Source organism: Carcharhinus amblyrhynchos, chromosome 3 (genome assembly GCF_965287045.1).
Source record: "Carcharhinus amblyrhynchos chromosome 3, sCarAmb.v2.hapA, whole genome shotgun sequence".
NCBI classification, from domain to species: Eukaryota; Metazoa; Chordata; class Chondrichthyes; order Carcharhiniformes; family Carcharhinidae; genus Carcharhinus; species Carcharhinus amblyrhynchos.
This window is the reverse complement of record NC_137326.1, coordinates 122,649,351-122,672,114: the sequence shown is the minus strand read 5'-3', so window position 1 is coordinate 122,672,114 and position 22,764 is coordinate 122,649,351. Positions and strand designations below refer to the sequence as shown.

The 22,764-nt window shown below is 42.9% G+C and overlaps 1 protein-coding gene across 1 annotated transcript; it reads right to left on the bottom strand.

The window, feature by feature from the left end:
* Nucleotides 1-513: 513 nt before the first annotated feature.
* On the bottom strand, nucleotides 514-21,086 carry LOC145341091 (rhodopsin kinase grk7-b-like). The gene is made up of 4 exons (XM_080185926.1): nucleotides 20,376-21,086; nucleotides 17,712-18,149; nucleotides 6,152-6,423; nucleotides 514-1,916 (listed from the first exon to the last, which is right to left on the bottom strand). Exons 1-4 carry the CDS (start codon nucleotides 21,069-21,071, stop codon nucleotides 1,562-1,564), a joined length of 1,761 nt encoding a protein of 586 aa, XP_080042052.1. The 5' UTR covers nucleotides 21,072-21,086; the 3' UTR covers nucleotides 514-1,561.
* Nucleotides 21,087-22,764: the final 1,678 nt, after the last annotated feature.

Here is a 22,764-nt window from a genome sequence, read left to right as displayed (position 1 = left end):
TCCCTCCACGGGACAATTTGAACATCTCAGCCGACCACCATCTACACTTCCAAGTGTTCTTGCCTTACGCTCTAGACGTGTGACTGTTCAATTAGCTCCGCTGTTGAACAGAATCAGGAGTTCATCCCTGACATTTCGAGTTACGTACGTCCCACAAATTTACATCTTCCCCTCTCCGCACGGTTAACAATTGCTCCCCAGATGGGCCGGCATTGAAGTTCTGTTATCATGCGCCCACTTTAAGCTCAGTTTCGTTAACCAGCGATACTGCCTTTGTGACCCCAAGTGACTGTTTGGATAGGCTAACTTACGGATCTGACAACTGGACGCGTTTGTCCTTCTAACTAACCCGGGTGGTAGTGTAAATATACTTACCCTCTGGAGGCATGTCTCATCGCCGGAGTACGATGACTCTATCCCACCCATCTCCAAAGAAAGACTGTTGTGGGGTGAATTGAGATGGTGGGTACTGTCTTTAACTACAGACAAAACAAAACTCACAAGGCAGATATCTCTGTTTAAAGATTTAACATTTATTTGAAACAAAAATACAACAAGCAGCTGCTTGGAGATCACCAAAAGGGTTAAACAGCTCTGGGATAGAGTGACAGAACTTCTCCAATGTGTACAATCAAAAACAGATCAATTATAGATTTTCTTATCGACCATTCTCACCTCATATTAGTTTAAACTCAATTACATTTGGTAAACATAGATCAATGATAATTCCTGACAGGTAATTTAACCAATCGCATTTTACCATCAGGCATAATGATGTCTCATTCGTCCATTGAACCTGGATGCTGATTCTTATCTTGGCTGAACTTACTTCCCGGTTGCTATGTAACTAAGGATGCTCAACATAGAGGTCAAAGTGAACATTCCCACCGGCTCATTGCCAAAACTGGATAGACATGTGATCCTGCATCCCGGTGCATATCTATTCTATGTCTAGACAATAATGTCCCTATTCATAACGTTGCAAAATGTGTTCCCTCACCAGAAACTTTCTGATATGAATTCTGCTAACTATTGAGGTTCCCAGGCCTTTGGCTCTGAACTCTTCGCCTTTATCATCATACCTTGCAATAACTTGCTTTCGGCTGAAATAAACAACAATTCGTTCAATATTTAGAATGCATTTAAAATATTAGCATACATGTTTTAAAATCATAATTACTTACTTAACTCTCTTAATGCATTCACATATCTGCAAACTATTTGATTAGCTTATTACCCCTGTTTCAAGAATCATTTAACTCTTTGCTGGTAGCGCTGTCAGTGCCTTATGTATTCTGTCTAAAACCTTATTAGCTGGTTAATAATTTCCCCCTTCAGCATCTATGCTGTCAGGTATATATATATTTCCACGTTTCCTAATAATCCAGTGGGGCGTTTAATTACTGCACATTATGTTTTCCACTGGTGTTGTTGATTGGGAGCTGTCTTTTGACTGTATGTCAGACAGAGACAGAAGCAAATTCTAATCCCTATCTCCTGGCGGTCAAGAGAGGGCGAGGTTCAGGTAAGTAAGGAAATGTTCGGTGAAACATTTCCCCTTTCACAGAATTGCACATACACCCGATTTGGCCTCCCCAGAGCCATTTGCCATGCCGTTATTTGCCATTGACGCTCTCCGAGCAGGGTCATTGAGTTCATCAAATAGGCCACTTTCAACCATTTCTTCCTGCCAGGGGATGGCGATGGCACCTGTAGCAAATTTCTTGTAGAACTGATTATCCTGCTCAACGATTTCAATGCCTTTGATCTCTGAAAATTCAGCAATGTCTCCAATATCCTTACAGTACACCGTGCTGGGGTCTGGCACAAAAGGAGGGTCGACAAGTCCAGCTTGTAACCGTTGAAAGTTGATTGATTTGAAGAAAGGGTGATTCCTAGGGTCATCGTTTTCTCCCCTAACGTGAAAATATGGTAGAAAATATATAAAGTTTAAGTTTATTTTAGTTTAGTCTATTTAGTTATTTATTAGTCATAAGTAAGGCTTACATTAACACTGCAGTGAAGTCCTACTTCCCCTTGTCGCCACATTCTGGCGCCTGTTTGGGTCAATGCGCGTAAGCAGCACATCTTTCTGGACTGTGGGAGGAAACCAGAGCACCTGGAGGAAACCAATGCAGACATGGGGAGAACATGCAAACTCCACACAGACAGTGACCCAAGCCATGAATCAAACCCGGGTCCCTGCGCTGTGAAGCAACAGTGCTAACCACTGTGCAGCCCATGTGAATAAAGTAAATATTCAGTTGTTATTGTTCAGATGTTACAACGTTAGTTAGTCAGTTAGTTAGTCAATCCCACTTGAAGTCAATGGACCTTTGTATGGTCTGTCCCTTGCCTGCTACGATTCCTGGGGCAGACAAGAGGCTAAAATTCCCTGATGTCTGATACCCTGTTCTACTATAATTTTATTAATAAGTTTTTCATTTATTTTGCTTCTGTTAAAAAGGTATTTGAAAACTTGATTGAGGAACAAGCAAACTACAATCACAGAACCTTCAAACCCATCATTTATTCTAGAATTACAAAATACAGTCTGGAAGAGATGTGCTAAATGAAAACCAAGTTTGTGTATACACCTTTCATTTTGTGCATCTCTGAGTACGGGAAGTGTCTAGTCTTCTTACACAATGTTCCAGTCAAATTAATTACTTTAGATATTACAGGAATGTTCTCAGAAAAATGCATGAAACCCACTGTCAGTTTGTATAGTTACCTAACAGTTCGACATAGAGGAAAAAAATAGAATGAGGTATTTTTCTTTGCAAGCTGTGCTTTATATGATGAGAAACGCAGCCATTAAACTTGGTCGAAAATGAGATAAATATTGGTCTTGTGAGAGTCATGCTATGAGGACACAAACAAGGGATCATTTAAAAATCTGTGCTGAGTAATTGGTTATTTTATATAATAGAACCTATGTACATACAGCTGACATAACTGATGGATGGCATGGTGGCTCAGTGGTTAGCACTGTTGCCTCTCAACACTAGAGACAAGGTTCAATTCCTGGCTTGGGTCACTGTCCATGTGGAGTTTGCACATTCTCCTCATGTCTGCGTGGGTTTCCTCCGGGTGCTCCGGTTTCCTCCCACGGTCCAAAGATATATGGGTTAGATGAATTGGCCATGCTAAATTAGTGTCAGGGAGACTAGCTAGGTAAAATGCATGGGGTTATAGGGCTAAGGCCTGGGTGGGATTGCAGTCAGTGCAGACTTGATGGGTTGAATGGCCTCCTTCTGCACTGTAGGATTCTATGATTCTATTCTATAACAACATATGAAGGGTTAAAGTAGTCTTTCTGCCTCGCACAAAATGAGTGATAGCATATTGGCAGGCCATTTTCCACTGAAAAGAAATTCAGGTGTGCTCTGGAGTGGGTTCAACTATAAATTATTTGGTGCTATTGACGAAGATGAATTTTATTCCCTTGACCTGACAAAGCTATAATTTGAATTGTTGAATAAGGTAGAGTTAATTGACAAATTAGCCGTGATTCCATTATATGGCAGAACAGGCCTGAGCTGTGAAATGGCCTACCCTGTTCCTCTCCAATAAGATACCAGAAGACAGAATTAATAGGGTCCATTAGCGGCACAGTGGGAGGTCACTTGGCCCATCAAATACATGCCAGTTCCCTGCGGAGTAATCCAGTCGGTCTCCCTCCCCTATTCAACTGGCATAACCCTACAAATTAATTTCCTTCCAGGGTCCATCTAATCTCTTTCTGAAATAAAATTCCAAAAAGTGATCTGTAAAAGAAGTGGCAATTTTTGGCAAAACCTTTATAGCAAATTGTAAAATCGTATGCTGAACTGAGTGCCATGAAATTAAATCTGATGAATGTCATAGAATTCCTGCAGAAGGAGGTCATTAGGCCAATCCAATCTGCACCGATCACAATCCCACCCAGGCCGTATCCCCTTAAACTCTCATATGTACCCAGCTAAACCCCCTGCATTAGGGCTAATTTAGCATGGCCAATCGACCTAACCCACACATCTTTGGACTGTGGGAAGATACCGGAGGAAACCCACACAGACACAGGGAGAATGTACAAACTCCATACAGACAGTGACCCGAGGCCGGAATTGAACCCCGGATCCCTGACGTTGAGAGGCAACAACACTAATCACTGTGCCACCCTGCCATCCCAATGAATGATGAAGTACAAGGAAAAGATAGTGGGCTTGTGATACTGCTGGATTTCCCTGGGTCACAGTTAATTTGGGCTACTGCTGGAATCCCAGCAAATATCTGCAATCTTTGCTTCTTAAGGCCAGAGCCATAGCCAAGACCCATATAAAAACGGTTGAGAAAATCAAGGCCCTATGTACTGACTTCAGGGAATAAAAAGTGCAGGTTAGGTGGACTGACCATGCTAAATTGTCCCTTAGTGTCTCTGGATGTGTAGACTAGGGGATTAGCTACAGTAAATATGTGGGGTTACAGGGATAGGATGGGAGAGAGGGCCTGGTTAAGATACAATGTCAGGGAGTCAATGCAGACTGAATGGGATGAGTAGCCTTCTTCTACACTGTAGGGATTCTATGAATAAACTTGGCTAAGGGCTGGCAAAGACAATAATTGCACGAAGGGAGATTGTCTGAGCATCTGAGCTCCACATGTATTGACAGGGAAAATGAAAAATCCAGTGAATTGGACGAGCTATAAGAAAAAGAACCAAGGAATGTAACATGGGATGCAAAATTGATATGAAATCTAACAGCAGAGAATTTAACAAATATACTTGAGGAAAGATAGGCAGGGCACAAGTGGACTCATTAAAGGCTAAAGTAGTTGATGCTATAATGGATAATAAGGAAATGACAGAGGTGATAAATGAATGCAATGGGCACCAATCACCCAAATTCGGCTTGAAGTGCCTGCACCATCAGGAAAACTGGAGTGTTTTCCACTGGTACTAGCAGTGCCCTGCAGGCTCCATTCAACCTATTCTTATAGACTTACCCACCCGCCATGTGAATCACACCTCGTCAGTGGGACGAGAGATCACTGAAGCCCCCTAGGTATTTGGGGCAGGATTGGGCAGTGCCACTAGGCACCAGGTAGTGCCAAAAGGTTGGGGCCTGGGGCAGGGGGTGGGGGGGGACGAACAGGGCCTGGAGGGGTGGGGCCTGGAGGGGCAGGCCCCATGACAGGAGGTGGGGACATGACAGGGAAGCGGGTCACTCCATAGGAGGGCGGAGGGAAAGGGGGTTACTCTGTATGGGGGGGTGTGGGGGGGAGATTGGCCACAGCAGGAACTGGGGAAAGAGTGGGGGTGGCGATCGAGCAAGGTGGGGGTGGCAATTGGCTGGGGTGGCGATCGCAGTCAGGGTGACAATGTTTTGGGGGGGAGTTTTATCAAAGTTTTAAAGTTTTATTTATTTAGTCACAAGGCTTACATTAACACTGCAGTGAAGTTACTGTGAAAATCCCCTAGCTGCCACAGTCCGGCGCCTGTTCGGGTCAATGCACCTAACCAGCACGTCTTTCAGACTGTGGGAAGAAACTGGAACACCTGCAGGAAACCCACACAGATGTGGGGAGAATGTGCAAGTTCTGCACAGACGGTGACCCAAGCCAAGGATTGAACCTGGGTCCTTGGTGCTGTGAGGCAGCAGTGCTAACCACTGTGCCACCGTGCTGCCCACTGTGGGACCGTGCTGCCCACTGTGGGGTGCAATTGGGGGGAGGGTGATGTCTGGGGAGGGGCAATCACCAGGAGGTAGGGGGGAGGGGAATGGGTGATGTCCAGGAGGTTTGAGGTGGGGAGTGTACATGGTGCCCTGAGAGTTCAGGGCAACTGTGCAATGGCATAGGCTCAGCAGCCTTCTTCATGGTGTGAACTGCCTCCAGCCACTCCTTGTGCTGGCCAGATGACATTTGGGTGTTTTTTTGGTTAGTGCTGTAAGATTGTGTCTGGGATCTCACCCAAAATATGGATACAATTCTGTCCCATTTTCTCGCTCATTTGATACTTAGAATGATTTGGTCCCCTTAACACAATATTAAATTATTTTTGCAAATGGACAGAATGGAAAGTACTCTTGCTCACTTGGATATGTGCCTTATTTCTCGTATTAATTGTATGTAGTATAGTGCTCATTAATGTACTCAAAATCTTTACCTGCAGCCTAAACGTTCTTCTATATTCTTCGCCAAAAACAAACTGCAGATGTCTTTTGAGTCTTCTGTGAATTTGGGGTTCTCATATTTCACTTCATCTTCCAGCGTTCTTCTTTTCACTTCATCTTTATTGACCTTTTCTTTATGCTCCTTGAAAGGTGTTCGGGCAGCAATCATTTCATAAATGCTGCATCCAAGAGCAAACCAGTCCACAGAGTATGTGTACTCTTCATCTTTCAAGATCTCTGGAGCCATGTAACCATTTGTTCCAGCCTGCAGTATAAAAGCAAAGGTTCATTTACAAATACATAAAGAAACATAGAAGATAATCAAACTAATTAAAATCAATTAGTTGGACTAATAAACTAATTAAAATTCATTTGCTGTATATTCCCAATGAAATTGTTTATCTATCAATAACAGGGTGCCGTTAAGTCTGCAAAATGTTAGATGTGATGGGTGTGATGAAAGTCTGCATGGAAATGGCTGCATTAATGTACAAATATTTTCAGGCAGTTATCACAATACTATAATGTAATAGGGTTAGGATGGCATGATGCTGCTAAAGATTGAAATTGAAGCAGTTTAAAATCCACATTTAGGTTTAAGAGCAAATTTAATAATCAGAATGCAAGTTAGGACTGCAATAGTAAAAATGAGTCAGAGGCATAACCAGATACGAAAATTTCAAAATACTGCTGTTATTACCCGCTAGAATAAAATAGGTACATATTAATTTGCATTGACACTTCTTTTGTAAAGCTCGTATTTATATCAAATTTCACATTCTTGTTTCCTTCTCTATGAACGGTATGTTTTGTCTGTATAGCGTGCAACAAACAATACTTTTCACTATATATTAGTACATGTGACAATAATAAATCAAAACAAATCATTATTTTTCTTCACTCTTGATATTTAACTTGCTTAAATCATTATTCTTCTATCAATTCAGAGGTTCACTGGATAGTGAACTCAGAGATTCGGTGGATAGTGAATTCAGAGATTTGGTGGATCATGAATTCAGAGATTCGGTGGATAGTGAATTCAAAGATTTGGTGGATAGTGAATTCAGAGAGTCAGTGGGTAGTGAATTCAGAGATTTGGTGGATAATGAATTCAGAGATTCGGTGGATAGTGAATTCAAAGATTCGGTGGATAGTAAATTCAGAGATTTGGTAGATAGTGAATTTAGAGATATGGTGGAGAGTGAATTCAGAGATTCAGTGGACAGTGAATTCAGAGATTCGGTGGATAGTGAATTTAGAGATTCAGTGGATAGTGAATTCAGAGATTCGGTGGATAGTGAATTCAGAGATTCGGTGGATAGTGAATTCAAAGATTTGGTGGATAGTGAATTCAGAGATTTGGTGGATAATGAATTCAGAGATTCGGTGGATAGTGAATTCAAAGATTCGGTGGATAGTAAATTCAGAAATTTGGTAGATAGTGAATTTAGAGATATGGTGGAGAGTGAATTCAGAGATTCAGTGGACAGTGAATTCAGAGATTCGGTGGTTAGTGAATTCAGAGATTTGGTGGATAGTGAATTCAGAGATTCAATGGATAGTGAATTCAGAGATTCAGTGGATAGTGAATTCAGAGATTCAGTGGATAGTGAGTTATTCAATAATGTGGCTCATTCTAGCTCTGACTTTTTCTCACTCACATGCACACAACTGCACTGTCAATATGGATTGCTACGAAACAGTCGCATGAGGAACCCTGACTGAAACGTTATCTGCATTTATGTCACCCATGGGACAAAAATGTCTCACTGTATCTTTCACCAGCAAAGATTAGAGATCAGAAGTAAAGGAGCAAAATGCCACTGAGGCATTTCGTGTCCAGAAAGGGCACAAAGCCTATTAACAAAAAAAAAGACAAAATTTGAAAGGACTTACTTGGCACGGCACAACTGCTTCCACCTCCAGGATGCTTCTGCCCTTGGCGGCGTGACATCATGGTGGCGAGAATCACTACTGCTAAGCAGTAGCAAAGACCAGGCACCATGGTCACACTGGGGAAATGGAGGCTACTGAAGCCTCAAGGTTGTAGGGGACATGGATAGACAGTGCCCATTGGGCACTGCCCATCCGGCATGCAGGCAGTGTCCACCTTTGTAGTGTTCATTTGGGCACTGTATGTGTGCCAGGGCAGTGCCAAGGAGGTGGGGCCTGAGTGTGGGTGGGGCTATGACAGAGGGTATGCACAATGATGTGGGATTTATGCAGAGGGAACTCTGCAGGGGGGCTGGTCATGTGGAAGGAAATGTGCATGGGGCATGTAATGGTGGGCCACAGACAAGGTCATGACAGGTGGGACATACTGGGGTCCACCAGGGGACTCATTGGATGGGCCCTGATGCCCCATGTCAGCGATCCTTGTTGATATGAGGGTGGAGGTGTCAATGCCACCGATGATGGGGCATGGGGGGGGCAGTGTCCAATGTCCATAGGGGGGCTTGGTGGAGGGAGGTTTCCCGGTTTAGTAAGAGATCAAGGCACACTATCCAATGGTGCCCGATCACTGGCTTCTCTAGTGTACTTCGGCTCCACCCCTCCAAACCCCTCACTGGCGCAGACTGACAAGAATGTTGGAAGATTGCAATGCCAACTTTGCCCAAAAGACTGGTGTGGGACACACCCGTTTGCATGCTGTTATTTTTTCGGGGGGGGGGGCAAATTCCGCCCTGTCACTTATTTCTGTGTGTTCACCTTTCTCATTATTCATTTATTTCCTTGAGGACATCACCTGTTTCTGATTGCCTTTTAGTTCTTGTCTCTGTGTCCCCTTGGTTCTATCGTCATTACAATAATTTGGCCAATCTACATCTTCCTGCCTTAGCAACATAGCAGCAACCACAAGACAGCACCTTTATTCCTCTCCCCACCTTCCTAAGTGTTGAAAGAGTCATACATTTGTCTGTCCCGAGTGCAAAGAGAAACAGACAATAGCGTTCTCCCAATATTCCAGACCAAATGATGATTGTGCAGGCAGCTTCCCGAAAGGTCATCCCAGGTTTCATTCATCACAGTTACTACCTGTACTGCAATTTCTGCCATTCCATTAATTCATAAACCACGCAAACTTCACTTTCTGATTGATGATGCCATTACAACCTCTCCATTATTATAGCCTTGTTGCACATTTCCACCTATTACACTTCCCATCTTTTACATTGAAATTGATTTGTGATCTTATCCAATGGACTACAAATTAATGTGGCCCATTATTAATTTTGAACAGTTATTAATGAGGGACATTGTAATTTTTTTGCCGACGGTTTCGCAGTTGAACCAAGGATGCTTATGTTTGCACAAGGGTAGAGGCTTAAATGCTACTAAGAGGATTTTGTGAGATAAACGAAATGAAGTCAATGCAGTGTTCCAAAAATAGTTAAGCTAATTTCAGTAATTTTCCATATTGAAATTAAAGTATGATCAATGGGGATGAATCAAGTATGAACGTCCGTAACTTTAATTATGCAAATTTGGTTATTAAAAAGCTCAATTGAAGTATGCTTTTGATGACAATATAAAGCTCTTGCTGCTTATTCTAAAATTGGGTTCAATAGAATTGTGATTTATTAGTAATCTACAGACAATGTTTAAACTGTGAAGTTGGTTGATATTTTTATAGAATCACAGAATCATAGAATACCTACAGTGCAGAAGGAGGCCATTCAGCCCGTTCAGTCTGCACTGACCATAATCCCACCCAGGCCCTATCCCCATAATCCCATGCATTTAACTTATCTAGCTCCCCTGACATTAAAGGCAATTTAGCATGGCCAATCCTCTTAACCCGCACATCTCTGAAACCGGAGCACCCAGAGGAAACCCACACAGACATGGGGAGAACATGCAAACTCCACACAGGCAGCGTGGAGCCAGGATTTTGTGAGACAAATTTGTTTATTATTGGTAGGGAAGCCAGAGGAAATGAACTGACTTAGTGAAATTTGCCATTGTCGCATTCATGATCCAGACTTTGTGCTCAGTGGTGATTGTGGAGTGCTTGGCATTAATACTGCCAACAGATTTTGAGTGGATTTGTAGGCAGCAGCTAACAGTATATAGAGAGCCAACTCTTTGATACTGGGGATGGTAGCAAAACAGCAATGTTACCCGGAACAGCAATCCAGAAGTCTGGATGAATGCATTCACCAAGGCAGTCGTGGAATTTAATTCAATTAATTAATAAATATGGAATGAAAAGCCAATCTCAATAATGGTGATCATGAAATTGTTGGATTGTTGTAAAAACCAAATGTCCTTAAGGAAAGCATATCTGTCTTCCTTGCCCTATTTGGCAGGCTGATTCCAGGGATGGCAGGTCTGTCAAATGAGGAGAGATTAAGTCAGTTAGGATTATATTTACTGGAGTTCAGGAGAGTGAGAAAGGATCTCATAGAAACTTATAAATTCTAACAGGGTTAAACAGGGTAGATTCAGAAAGAATGTTTCCAATTGTGAGGGAATCCAGAACAAGGGGTCACAGTTTGAGGATAGGAGGTAAATCTTTTAGAACTGAGTGGAGGAGAAAATTTTTCACCCAGAGGGTAGTGTCTGTGTGGAATTCAGTACCACTGAATGTAGTTGAGCCAAAATGTTGTCCAATTTCGAGAAGAAATTAGATATGGCTCTTGGGGCTAAAGGGATCAAGGGAAATGAGGGAAGGAGGGATCAGGATATTGAATTTGATGATCAGCCATGATCAAAATGAATGGCAGAGCTCGAAGGGTTGACTGGCTTACTCTTTCTTCTAGTTCCTATGCTCCTATGTTGCAGACACATGGTAATGTGGCTGACTTTTAACGGCTCTCTGAAATGGCCTAGTAAGCCATTCAGTTGCATTAAACCGCCACAGAAAAATTGAAGAATAAAACCAGACAGAGAACCTGGCACTGACCAATACACTGGGAATAATAAAAGCACAATCTGTCCAGTTGATGCTGCAAAGTCCTCCTAGTCAATAGGAACCTGTGTCAATATTGGGAGAACTCTTCCATAGCCAAGTCAAGCAACTATCCGACATTGTCATTTCCATTGAATAATACCTTACAGCCATTGTCCATCTCCATTTCTGGTATGTTCTGTTATACTATACCCTGTTCCACCGGCTTTCACAGCACTGACTTGGTCACCGATGCTCAGTCTAGTTTCTGCCAGGGTCACTTGGCTCCATACCTCAATACAGTCTTGATCCAAACATGGACAAAAGAGCTGAATACAAGTGGTGAGGTAAGGATGACTGCCCTTAACATCAAGACAGCATTTAACTGAGTCTGGCCTAAAGGAAACCTAGCAAAATTGAAGTCGATGGGAATCAGGGTGAAAACTCTCCATTGATTGGAATCATGGCTAGCACAAAGGAAGATGTTTATGGATGTTGATGGAGTTTAATGATTTCAGGCCCAGGGCATTACTGCAAGAGTTCCTCATAGGGTAGTGTCCTTCAGCTTCTTCATCAATAACCTTCCCTTCAACCCAAGGGATGTTTGCTGATGATTGCAATGAACAGTATCATTTGACTTCAGATGCTGAAATAGTCCATTCTTGCATGCAGCAAGACCTTGGGCTTGGCCTGATAAGTAGCAAGTCACACTGGCGGCACACAAGTAGGAGCAATGACCATTTTGAAAAAAAAAATCTAATAACCCTTCCCCCTTGATGTTCAATGATACTGCCATTTCTGAATACTCCAGCATCAACATCCTTGAGAGGGGATTACCATGGCTAGAAACTTAACTAGCCAGTCATATAAATACTACAAGAACAGGTCAGAGGCTGGGAGTTCTGCCTCCTGGCTCCCCAAAGCCTGTCCACCATCTACAAGGCACACATGATGGAATACCCTCCACTTACCTGGATGAGTGTAGCTCCAACAACAGTTCAAGAAGCTCAAGATTATTCAGAACAAAGTATCTTACTTGATCTCCATTCATCATCTTTAATTTTCCCCTTCTATTGACGCACAGTGGCAGCAGTGTGGACCACCTCAAAGATGAACTGCAGCGAGCTGCTAATACTGGTTTGACAGTTCTTTCCAAAATGGTAACCTATACCACTTAAATGGACAAGGATAAATGGTGGATGGAAACATGAAGTTCCCCTCCAATTCACACACTGTTTTGCAGCATAGTGGCACCGTGGGTTAACACGGCTGCCTCACGGTGCCAGGGACCTGGGTTCAATTCCTGGTTTGGGTCATTGTCTGTGCATAGTCTGCACATTCTTCGTGTCTGTGTGGATTTCTTCCGGGTGCTCCGGTTTCCTCCCCCAGTCTGAAAGATGTGCTGGTTAGGTGCATTGGCCATGCTACATTCTCCCTCAGTGTACCTGAATAGGCACTGGAGTGTGGCAACTAGGGGATTTTCATAGTAACTTCATTGCAGTATTAATGTAAGCCTACTTGTGACACTAACAAATAAATAAGTAACCATTCTGACGTAGAACGACATCGTTGTTCCTTCATTGTCACTGGCTTAAAGCCCTTCAGTAACAGCACAATGGATGTACCTAGATCACATGCATTGCAATGGTTCAAGGAGATAGCCTGTTAAGCGCAATAGACAGTTAATCCTTATTTTTCCAGGGAATCCTGTTGCATAAGGTTAAATCTCATGGGATCTAGGGTGAGGTAGCCAATTGGATACAAAATTGGCTTGATGACAGAAGACAGAGGGTAGTTGCAGAGAGTTATTTTTCTAACTCGAGGCCTGTGACCAGTGGTGTGCTGCAGGCATCAGTGTTGGGTCCGCTGTTATTTGGCATTTATATTAATGATTTGGATGAGAATGTAGGAAACCTGGTTAGTAAGTTTGAAAAGGACTTGAAGCCCAGCTTTGCTGGGAGAGTTGGGAACTGCTACACATTATCTGCTTCTGCAAGGGCATCACAAGATGAAGACCCACTCTGAAGACTTACAGAAGTTTCAAAACTAAGAATAGTTACATCTGGTAGGCTATCATTGTGGAAGCAGAGTCCCTCCACAGGGTTGTGGCTGCAGTCTTTAAATCCCAATGGCTCCAGAATGCGGGTGAGGGTATTTCCAGGAGGTATCAATGACCTTCCAGTCTGCTACTAGGAGGCCATTTCCAGACAGTAGGGGATCTATCAGACATTTTGTGTGGAATCTGACCGGCACGTCCACGCGAGGTTCGTATGATCACGCCCGAAGCCGGAATCTGGGCGGGCATGCCAGTAAAATTCCAGCCTTCCAAGTCCAGATGACACTTTGTCAAAGCTTTAACAAAGGGTCATCTGGACTCAAAACATCAGCTCTTGTTTGTCTTCTTACAGATGCTGCCAGACCTGCTGAGATTTTCCAGCATTTTCTCTTTTGGTTTCAGATTCCAGCATCCGCAGTAATTTGCTTTTATGGGACAATAGGACTATAAGACATAGGAGTAGAATTAGGCCACTTGGCCCATCAAGACTGCTCTGCCATTCAGTCATGACTGATATTTTTCTAATCCTCATTTTTCCACCTTTTCCCCATAACCCCTGATCCTCTTATTAATCAAGAACCTATGTTTCTCTGTCTTGAAGACACTCAATGACCTGGCCTATTAGACCATAAGACATTGGAGCAGAATCCCAGCAGTGTTCTACCCCCAATTAGTGCATAAAGTAGTCTAATTGGCTACCTGTTGCTGCTGTGTTGACCCTACTGCCAGTCAAGAAGCTCAGAGGTGGGACGGCTTTGGGAAATGAATCCAACACAGTCTATTCCTGATCATCAGTAAAGTGGTGGACAGTGTCATCGACACCAATACCAAGCAGCACCTACACAGAAATAACCTGTGCACAGATGCTCAGTTTGGTTTTTGGAAGGACCACTTCGCTCCTGACCTCATTACTGCCTTGGTCCAAACATGGACAAAGAGCTGAACTCAAGGCTGAAAGGTGAGAGTGACTGCCCTTCACATCAAGGCAGCATTTGACCAACAGTGGCATTAAGCACCCTAGCAAAACTGAAGTTAATGGGAATCATGGGGAAATCTCTCCACCGGTTGGAGTCATACCTAGCACAAAGGAAGATGGTTTTGGTTGTTGGAGGACAATCATCTCAGTCCTGTGATATTGCTGCAGGAGTTCCATGGCAAAGTGTCCTAGGCCCAACCATCCTCAGCTGTTTCATCAATGACCCTCCCACCATCAAAAGGTCAGAAGTGATGATATTCGCTGATGATTGGAAAATGTTCAGCACCATTCATGACTCCTTCGATAATGAAGCAGTCCTTGTCCAAATGCAGCAAGACCTGGACGACATTCAGGCTTGGCTGATAAGTGGCAAGTAATATTTGTGCCACATAAGTGCCTGACAATAGTCATCTCCAATAAGAAAGAATCTAACTATCTTCCCTTGACTTTCAACAGCATTACCATCATTGGAGTTCCCCACTGTCAACATTCTGGGATTTACCAATGAACAGAAATTGAACGAGATTAGCCATATAAATACTGTGGCTACAAGACCAGGTCAAAGGCTGGCATTTCTGCAGCAAGTAACTCATCTTCTGACTCTCCAAAGCCTAATCACCATCTACAAGACAAAGTTAGAAGTGCAATGGAGTACTCTTTATCCACTTGCCTGGGTGAGTGCAATGTTAACAACACTCAAGACGTTTGACACCATCTAGGACAAAGCATCCCACTTGATTGGCACCCCATCCACCATCTTCAACCTTCACTTCTGACACCAACCATGGCAGCAGTGTGCACCATTTACAAGATGCACTGCAGCAATTCACAAGGCTCATTTGACAGCAGTTTCTAAACCCACAACATTATCACCTGGAAGGACAAGGGCAGATGATGCATGGTAACACAATGGGGCAGCACAGTAGCACAGTGGTTAGCACTGCTGCTTCACAGCTCCAGGGACCTGGGTTCGATTCCCGGCTCGGGTCACTGTCTGTGTGGAGTTTGCTCATTCTCCTCGTGTCTGTGTGGGTTTCCTCCAAGTGCTCTGGTTTCCTCCCACAGTCCAAAGATGAGCAGGTTAGGTTAATTGGCCATGCTAAAAAAAAATTGCCCCTTAGTGCCCTGAGATGTGTAGGTTAGAAGAATTAGTGGGTAAAACATGTAGAGATATGAAGGTAGGGCCTTGGTGGGATTGTGTTCGGTGCAGACTCGATGGGCTGAAGGGCCTCTTTCTGCACTGTAGAGTTCTATGGTTCTGTAGGGTTCTACAAGTTCTAGTGCAAGTCATACACCATATTGACTTGGAAATATTTTGCCCTTCTTTCACATTTGCTGGGATAAAATTGCAGTACTCCCTTTCCAAAAGCACTGTGGGCATTCCTATAACAAATGGACATCAACGGTTTAAGAAGGCAGTACACCACCACATTCTTAAGGGCAATTAAAGATGGGCAATAAACACTGGCCTAGCCACTGATGCCCACATACCATAAACAAACTGTTAGATGTTTTGAAATTGAAGTTTTTAAAAATCTCCAACAATAATTAAAATCTGAATAAATGAGAGTCCACAACTGTAAAGTAAATTTTCAACACCAGGGAAGTTGTTTGGTAATAATTAAAATTTGTGAAACTGCATTTTTTGGTTTGTTTGATTAGCATCTAGTGGATAAGTGCTGCAGCATTAGCCTTTCATCTGTTGTAATATTGAATCTATTGGCGAGGTACCGGTATAGCATTGCTCATAGGAACACAGGAATGCAGGAATTAGCAGAAATAGGCAAATTCAGCCTTTCAAACCTGCTCTGCCATTCAATTAGATCATTGCTGATCTCTCCCTGCTCTTAAATCCATCTCCCCATCTATTTCCCCCCCTTTCCTTTTTATATTAAAATATACGTCTATCTCCCTCTTGAAAACATTCACGATTCAGACTCCACCGCGCTATGGGGCAGTGAGTTCCACAAATTCACCAGCCTCTGTGAGAAGTAATTCCTCATCTCAGCTTTAAATCTGCCACCTCTCAGCCTACACCTGTGATCTCTTGTTTTCGAGATTGCCCCATCAGAGGAAATATTTGGTTTACATTTACTTTATCAATCCCTTTTCAAATTTTATGTACCTTGATCAGATCCCCTTGAAGGGGCAGAGCAACTTCCTGATTTCTGCATTGCACTGCAAGAGTGCAGTCAGTAGAAATTACATTCCAGCCTTTTCCTATTCCTCCTACAAAACCTGAATAATATAAGTTTTATAGCAGACTTACACTCAAATTAATTCCAGCAATGTAATTAGCGAATCTCTCCTCTCTGTTAACGTCACAATAAATGAAATGTTTCACTGGCATTTGTGCCACTGGTTTTTACGAGATAAAACCATAGAATCCCTAGGAGGCTGTTTGGCCCATCAAGTCTGCACCGACCCATCTTTTTTATAACTTATTTAGGCCCTGTCCCTATATCCCCACATATTTACCTTGCTAATCCCCCGAACCTCTATCTTAGGACACTAAGGGGCAATTTTACCATGATCAATCTACCTAACCTGCACATCTTTGGTCTGTAGGAGAAAATTGAAACATAAGAACATAAGAAATAGGAGCAGGAGTAGGCCATCTAGCCCCTCGAGCCTGCCCCGCCATTCAATAAGATCATGGCTGATCTGAAGTGGATCAGTTCCACTTTCCCGCCCGCTCCCCATAACCATTAATTCCCTTGTCTATCAGAAATCTATCTACCTGTGACTTAAACATATTCAACGAGGTAGCCTCCACCACTTCAATGGGCAGAGAATTCCAGAGAATAACCACCCTTTGAGTGAAGAAGTTCCTCCTCAACTCTGTTCTAAGCTGTTGCCCCCCCCCCACCTTATTTTGAGGCTGTGCCCTTTAGTTCTGGTTTCCTTTCTAAGTGAAAAGAATCTCTCTACCTCTACCCTATCTAGCCCCTTCATTATCTTGTTAGTCTCTATAAGATCCCCTCTCAGCCTTCTAAACTCCAGTGAGTACAGCCCCAGTCTATTTAATCTCTCCTCATAAGCTAACCCCCTCATCTCTCCGGTATCAGCCCGGTGAACCTTCTCTGTACTCCCTCCAAGGCCAATATATCCTTTCGCAAATTAGGCGACCAAAACTGCACACAGTACTCCAGTTGCAGCCTCACCAGTGCCTTGTGCAGTTGCAGCAAGACCTCCCTGCTTTAATGTTCTATCCCCCTCACGATAAAGGCCCACATTCCCTTCGCCTTCTTGATCACCCGCTGCACCTGCAGACTGAGTTTTTGCGATTCGTGCACAAGGACCCCCAGGTCCCTCTGCACCGTAGCATGCTACAACTTTTCACCATTTAAATAATATTCCATCCTACTATTATTTCTTCCAAAGTGGATAACCTCACATTTGCTAACGTTGTAATCCACCTGAAGGAACACCTGAAGGAAACCCACGCAGACACAGGGAGAACATGCAAACTCCACACAGACAGTCACTCAAGGCTGGAATTGAACCCGGGTCCCTGGCGCAGTGAGGCAGCCGTGCTAACCAGTGCACTACCGTGCTGTCCCTTTATGAGAATTACAACTTCCTGGATCACAACTATTTTCTGTGTCTACTAGACCTCTTTGTACTTACTTTGTGGTTGATGCCTTTGCCCTCTTTTATTTTGGCTGCAAGTCCCAAATCTGAAATCCTGCAGTTGCCATCGTCATCCAGGAGGACATTCTCAGGTTTCATGTCGCGGTACACAATATTCAAAGAGTGAAGGTGCAGGATTCCACAGGTAATCTGGGCAGTGTAAAATATTGTACGCTTCATTTCAATTCCCTTCTCTCCAATGTTGTAAATATGAAATCTCAGATCTCCTCCATTCATCAAGGTCATGACCAAGCACAGACGGTCCTTGCTTTGATAAGCGTAGGCCAAGTTGACAATAAACCGGCTGTTTGTCTGTTCCAAGATTTCCTTCTCAAGGAGGGCCATTTCATGTCCCTGTTTCTTTTTCAGTCGTTTCTTGTCTAACTGTTTACAGGCATACATTTTGCCGCTTGTTTTGGCCTGTATTGCACACACCTGAATAATGCAAAGTTTGACACTTGTAAATCAAACAATAATATACCTTATTTCATTTTTTTTACATCTTAAACAATTCTTGTGCAAATACCAAAAGATTAAACAATATTTGAACCAACAAATAAAAAAGATTGCTTTTTATACATTTTTAAAAATTTGATTGGGCATATCTAAATGGACGATGAGGAATTTGGCTTTTCCCTCTGCAACTGGATCCTGAACTTCCTAACTCACAGATCTAGATCCTAAGGACCTGGGATTACTAGATCCTTACTATCCTAGTAAGGATAGGCAACAACACCTCCTCCATGATCATCCTCAACACCGGTGCCCCACAAGGCTGTGTTCTGAGCCCCCCTACTATACTGCTTATATAGCCATGACTGTGTGGCCAAATTCCCCTCTAACTCAATTTTCGAATTTGCTGATGACACCACCATAGTGGGTTGGATCTCAAACAATGATGAGACAGAGTAGAGGAAAGAGATAGAGAATCTGGTGAACTGGTGCAACGACAATAATCTCTCCCCCAAAATGGAGGAGATAGTCATTGACCAGGGAGCATTGTGGAGAATATGCCCCTGTCGACATCAATGGGGACAAAGTAGAAATGGTCAAGAGCTTCACGTTTTTAGGTGTCCAGATCACCAACAATTTGTCCTGGTCTCCCCATGCTGACACTATAGTTAAGAAAGCCCACCAATGCCTCTACTTTCTCAGAAGACTAAGGAAATTAGGCATGTCTGCTATGACCCCCCACCAACGTTTACAGATGCACCATAGAAAGCATTCTTTCTGGTTATATCACAGCTTGGTATGGCTCCTGCTCTGCCCAAGACCAGAAGAAATCATAATGAAGCTCAGTCCATCACACAAACCAGCCTCCCACCCACTGACACTGTCTACACTTCCCCTGCCTAGAAAAAGCAGGATTAAGGACCCCACACACCCCAGACACACTCTCTTCCACTTTCTTATGTCGGGAAAAAGATGCAGAAGTCTGAGGACATGTACCAACCGATTCAAGAACAGATTCTTCCCTGCTGCCATCAGACTTTTGAATAGACGTACATCGTATTAAGATGATCTTTCTCTACACCTTAGCTATGGCTCTAACATTACATTCTGCATGCTCTCCTTTCCTTCTCTAGGTAGGGCATGCTTTGTCTGTAGAGCCTGCAGGAAACAATACTTTTCACTGTATACTAATATATGTGACAATAATAAATCAAATCAAATCAATCATTAGAAAAGATTTTAAATTATTTTTTCAAGACTTTGGGCTGGATTTTTGTTCTGCGGTCAGGTCTTGATGTTGGGTGAGTTTCTGGGTCCTGACCCTGAATTAGTGTCAAATGCCTTAACTGCTTTACTATTGGGATGGTCATTTAGCGGCAAGGGAGCATATCTGCTGTCCAATGAAGGATTTATTTGGGCTCCTGAGACTGGAGGACAATAGAAGATCCTCAAACACTGAAACCTGGGTGACGACTGTCTGAGGTGGGAGAAGGTGAGGGAAGGTGCCTCATGATGGAGGTGTCCTCTGAAGAGGCATGGTAGCAGAGTGGTTAGCACTGCTGCCTCACAGTGCCAGGCACTCAGGTTCAATTGGTTCACTGACTGTGTGGAGTTTGCACATTCTCCCTGTATGTGCATGGATTTCCTCCGCGTGCTCCAGTTTCTTCACACAGTCCAAAGATGTGCGGGTTAGGTTGATTGGCCATGCTAAATTGCTCCTTAGTGTCAGGGGAACTAGTAAGGTACATGTGGGGTTATGGGGATAGGTCTGGATGGGTTTGTTGTCAGTGCAGGCTTAATGGACTGAATGGCCTTCTCCTGCACTGTAGGGATTCTTTAATTTGATGAAAAATAATCGCTTGTAAAAGGACACAGCTGCTAGGCAGTCATTGTGGAGGGACAACCTGTACACTGAACTGGCAGGGTCCGCAGTTGTGGCCCAACAGCCATGTAGCAAGGGTGGAGTTGCCTAGCAGAATGGAGTGATAGCCCCCCCAACAACATAGCCTGCTGCCACTATCGCCTGGTCATGTTTGGGCTCATTGGGAGGTGGTACCCCCCCACCCGCTCACTGTCCTGGAATGAAAATGGTCTGGTGTTGGAATGTGCTGGCATTCCAGCACGCCTCTTTCCAATTCCAATTGCTGGGATTTCCCACCTCCAGTGAGAACCTCTGCGCTTTAGGTTGTAAAAAAATAAAGATCTTACCTCTCCAAATCCCCCTTTACCCAAAACTCTGAACTGATAAAAGTACTTTTCAGTTATGGGCTGCCGTTCAAAGGTTTTCCACTGCAAGAACTTAGAAAAGAATGGACTGTTTTGAAAGTCTTGGAAAGGCTGTCCCATAAGGAATGTGTTAGTTTCTGATTGAGCCAGAGCCAGAAGTTCCTCAACATCCTTTTCTGCTGCATCTTTACATTTAGCAGCCAGCTCCTGACTGAGGAAGGAGAGGTAGTTTTTGGAATCGGCTTTCAAGAAGTTAGTCACAATGTTCTGCCGCAGGTTGTCCTTTGCCCCATTTTCAGCCAGTTGAAAGTCCGTAACTGCATTTACAAAATCAACAGCAACTTGATATTCTGGGACTGTTGCCGTAAACTGATGGAACAACTTCTTGCCAATTGGTTGCTTTTCACACACATTCTCAAAGTCCACATCGATTTTGTCCCTCACTGAGGCACTTTGTTGATGGTTCGGTAAAACCAAACTTTTTCGCCTCTTTCGCATTTCCTTGGCATCTCCATCCACGCTTTTCCTGGCTTGCAGGTAAACTGTATTGGCAATCAGGTTATCGAGTGCTCCCATGTCACACATTTTGGCTCTCTTTGGTAGATCCCCACTTTGTGAAAATGCCTGAGAGGTTGCCTGTGCCTTGTGTAGCTGTGAACAAACAAGTGTTTGTACCATTAAATCCCTCAGCGATTTCCCTAAGTACCTTTAGGTGTCTATTCAGGGGATTATGACACATAAGATGTTTCCATCTAAGTAGATCTTACTTTTCTTATGTTTAGTTGTCAGTGGCATTTATGAGATGTGTTTGATAGCCTGTTTAAAACAGTTGATTAGCTGTGAATTAGTTGAGTTTAGCAGCTTTCAAAACTTGTCCCTTCACCCGCAAACTTTGAAATGCAGTACATATTTTTGAAAACTAATTTTTCATTGTATGTAATTGAATTTAAATTTTAAGTAACAGATGAAAACAAGATCTGAGTATAAATTTTGGAAGCTTACGCTAAAGTATAGGTTTGCGTCATGTTTTGTCACATGTTACTGGACGTGGCTTAGAAAAGGATCATTCTAGTACAAGGTTATTCCAACTGTATCTAAATCCCATGCTAATGTTCTGTGGGAGCTGTTGATTAAGGTTGATAGAAACATCAGCAATCTCCAATGATATATTAATTTAAAGCAAATTGCAACTCTAATGCAAGACTCCTTATTGTTATTAGTTTGTGAGTAATTTTAAGAAAATAGTATGACTGAAATTGATTTTGCTATAAAAACGAGTTGCTACAAAATATTTTAAATCTAATATTTTAAAATAGTAAAGTATATGAATTTTGTTGTACTGTAGCTAGCAATTTCAATAGTTGACTTTTAAGTACACACAGTTTGGGTAGTAATTTTAAGCATTACAAATAACTTCTGGCTAAAGATCAGTAAGACAAACAGATCCTTTGAGCACTTGGCATTGCATGCAACGTAAAGCCCAATTTGCATGAAAGGGTGTCCCCTTCCCTCTGAAGCTATACTGGAACTCTAAATAAAGGAAAACTACTTCAAAGTAGTTGCAGTCTAAATGCACTTGAGAACTTGTGCTTGCTCCAAAGAGACGTGAAGCTGCCTTCGAAAAAGTAGAATTGTAATCAAGAACCACGATAGATTTTGACATTACTATATGACAATTGGCTAAAGGAGGCAGAGAAATTGAAATCAATTTAAAAACATTTATGATCTCATATTACTGCCACCTGTCTGATATTCATATGAGATTTCCTGACATTCTAACAGTGGCATTAATTCATTTATTGCAATTGTATCACCCCCTACTAACCAGTGATTTTGGAACAAGTGCTGAATGCTGTGTGATTTTCTAACCTTGAAAATGTTAATGCCATCAGACTCTGTCCTCAATGCTCTGTCCTCACTTACCCGCTCAGCCACCCTTTTGAAAATTTATTCCCACTTTCTCTGTCGCACGCATTGCAGAGTCTCACAGCTGTGGCAGGCAATCTGCCCTTGGTCTGCTGCCAGTCCTACATTTGAATGGCTGTTTGGGTATGCCCAGAAGAGTCCCATGGTGACTCACACTACAATTTCATCTCCTTTCCTTTGAGGAATTACCTACTCACTGACTGGCACCTCTTGCTGACTGCGTGACCAGAATTCTCAATCACTGGCACGAAGCCATCACCAGGCACTCGTGCATAGCATATTGAAACAACAATATCGAAACGCGTTTTACATACGTAATGTATCAGGCAAAAGAAATTGAATAACTGATTCTGAATCCAGGCTTCAATTCAGCTGAAACTGATGGGATGGAAATGTCCTTCTTCTGAGGCTGGACTCGAGTGCCCAGTTTTCTGGTTGATCATTT

Excerpts from the sequence above, each read along its gene's own strand:
- LOC145341091 (XM_080185926.1), bottom strand. The coding sequence starts at position 21,071 with ATGGTACAAACACTTGTTTGTTCACAGCTACACAAGGCACAGGCAACC. Across the intron at positions 18,150-20,375 it reads GTAAAGGGGGATTTGGAGAG|GTGTGTGCAATACAGGCCAA; the intron begins GTAAGATCTTTA and ends TGCATTATTCAG. Across the intron at positions 6,424-17,711 it reads GCAAAGGCATCAACCACAAA|GCTGGAACAAATGGTTACAT; the intron begins GTAAGTACAAAG and ends TTTATACTGCAG.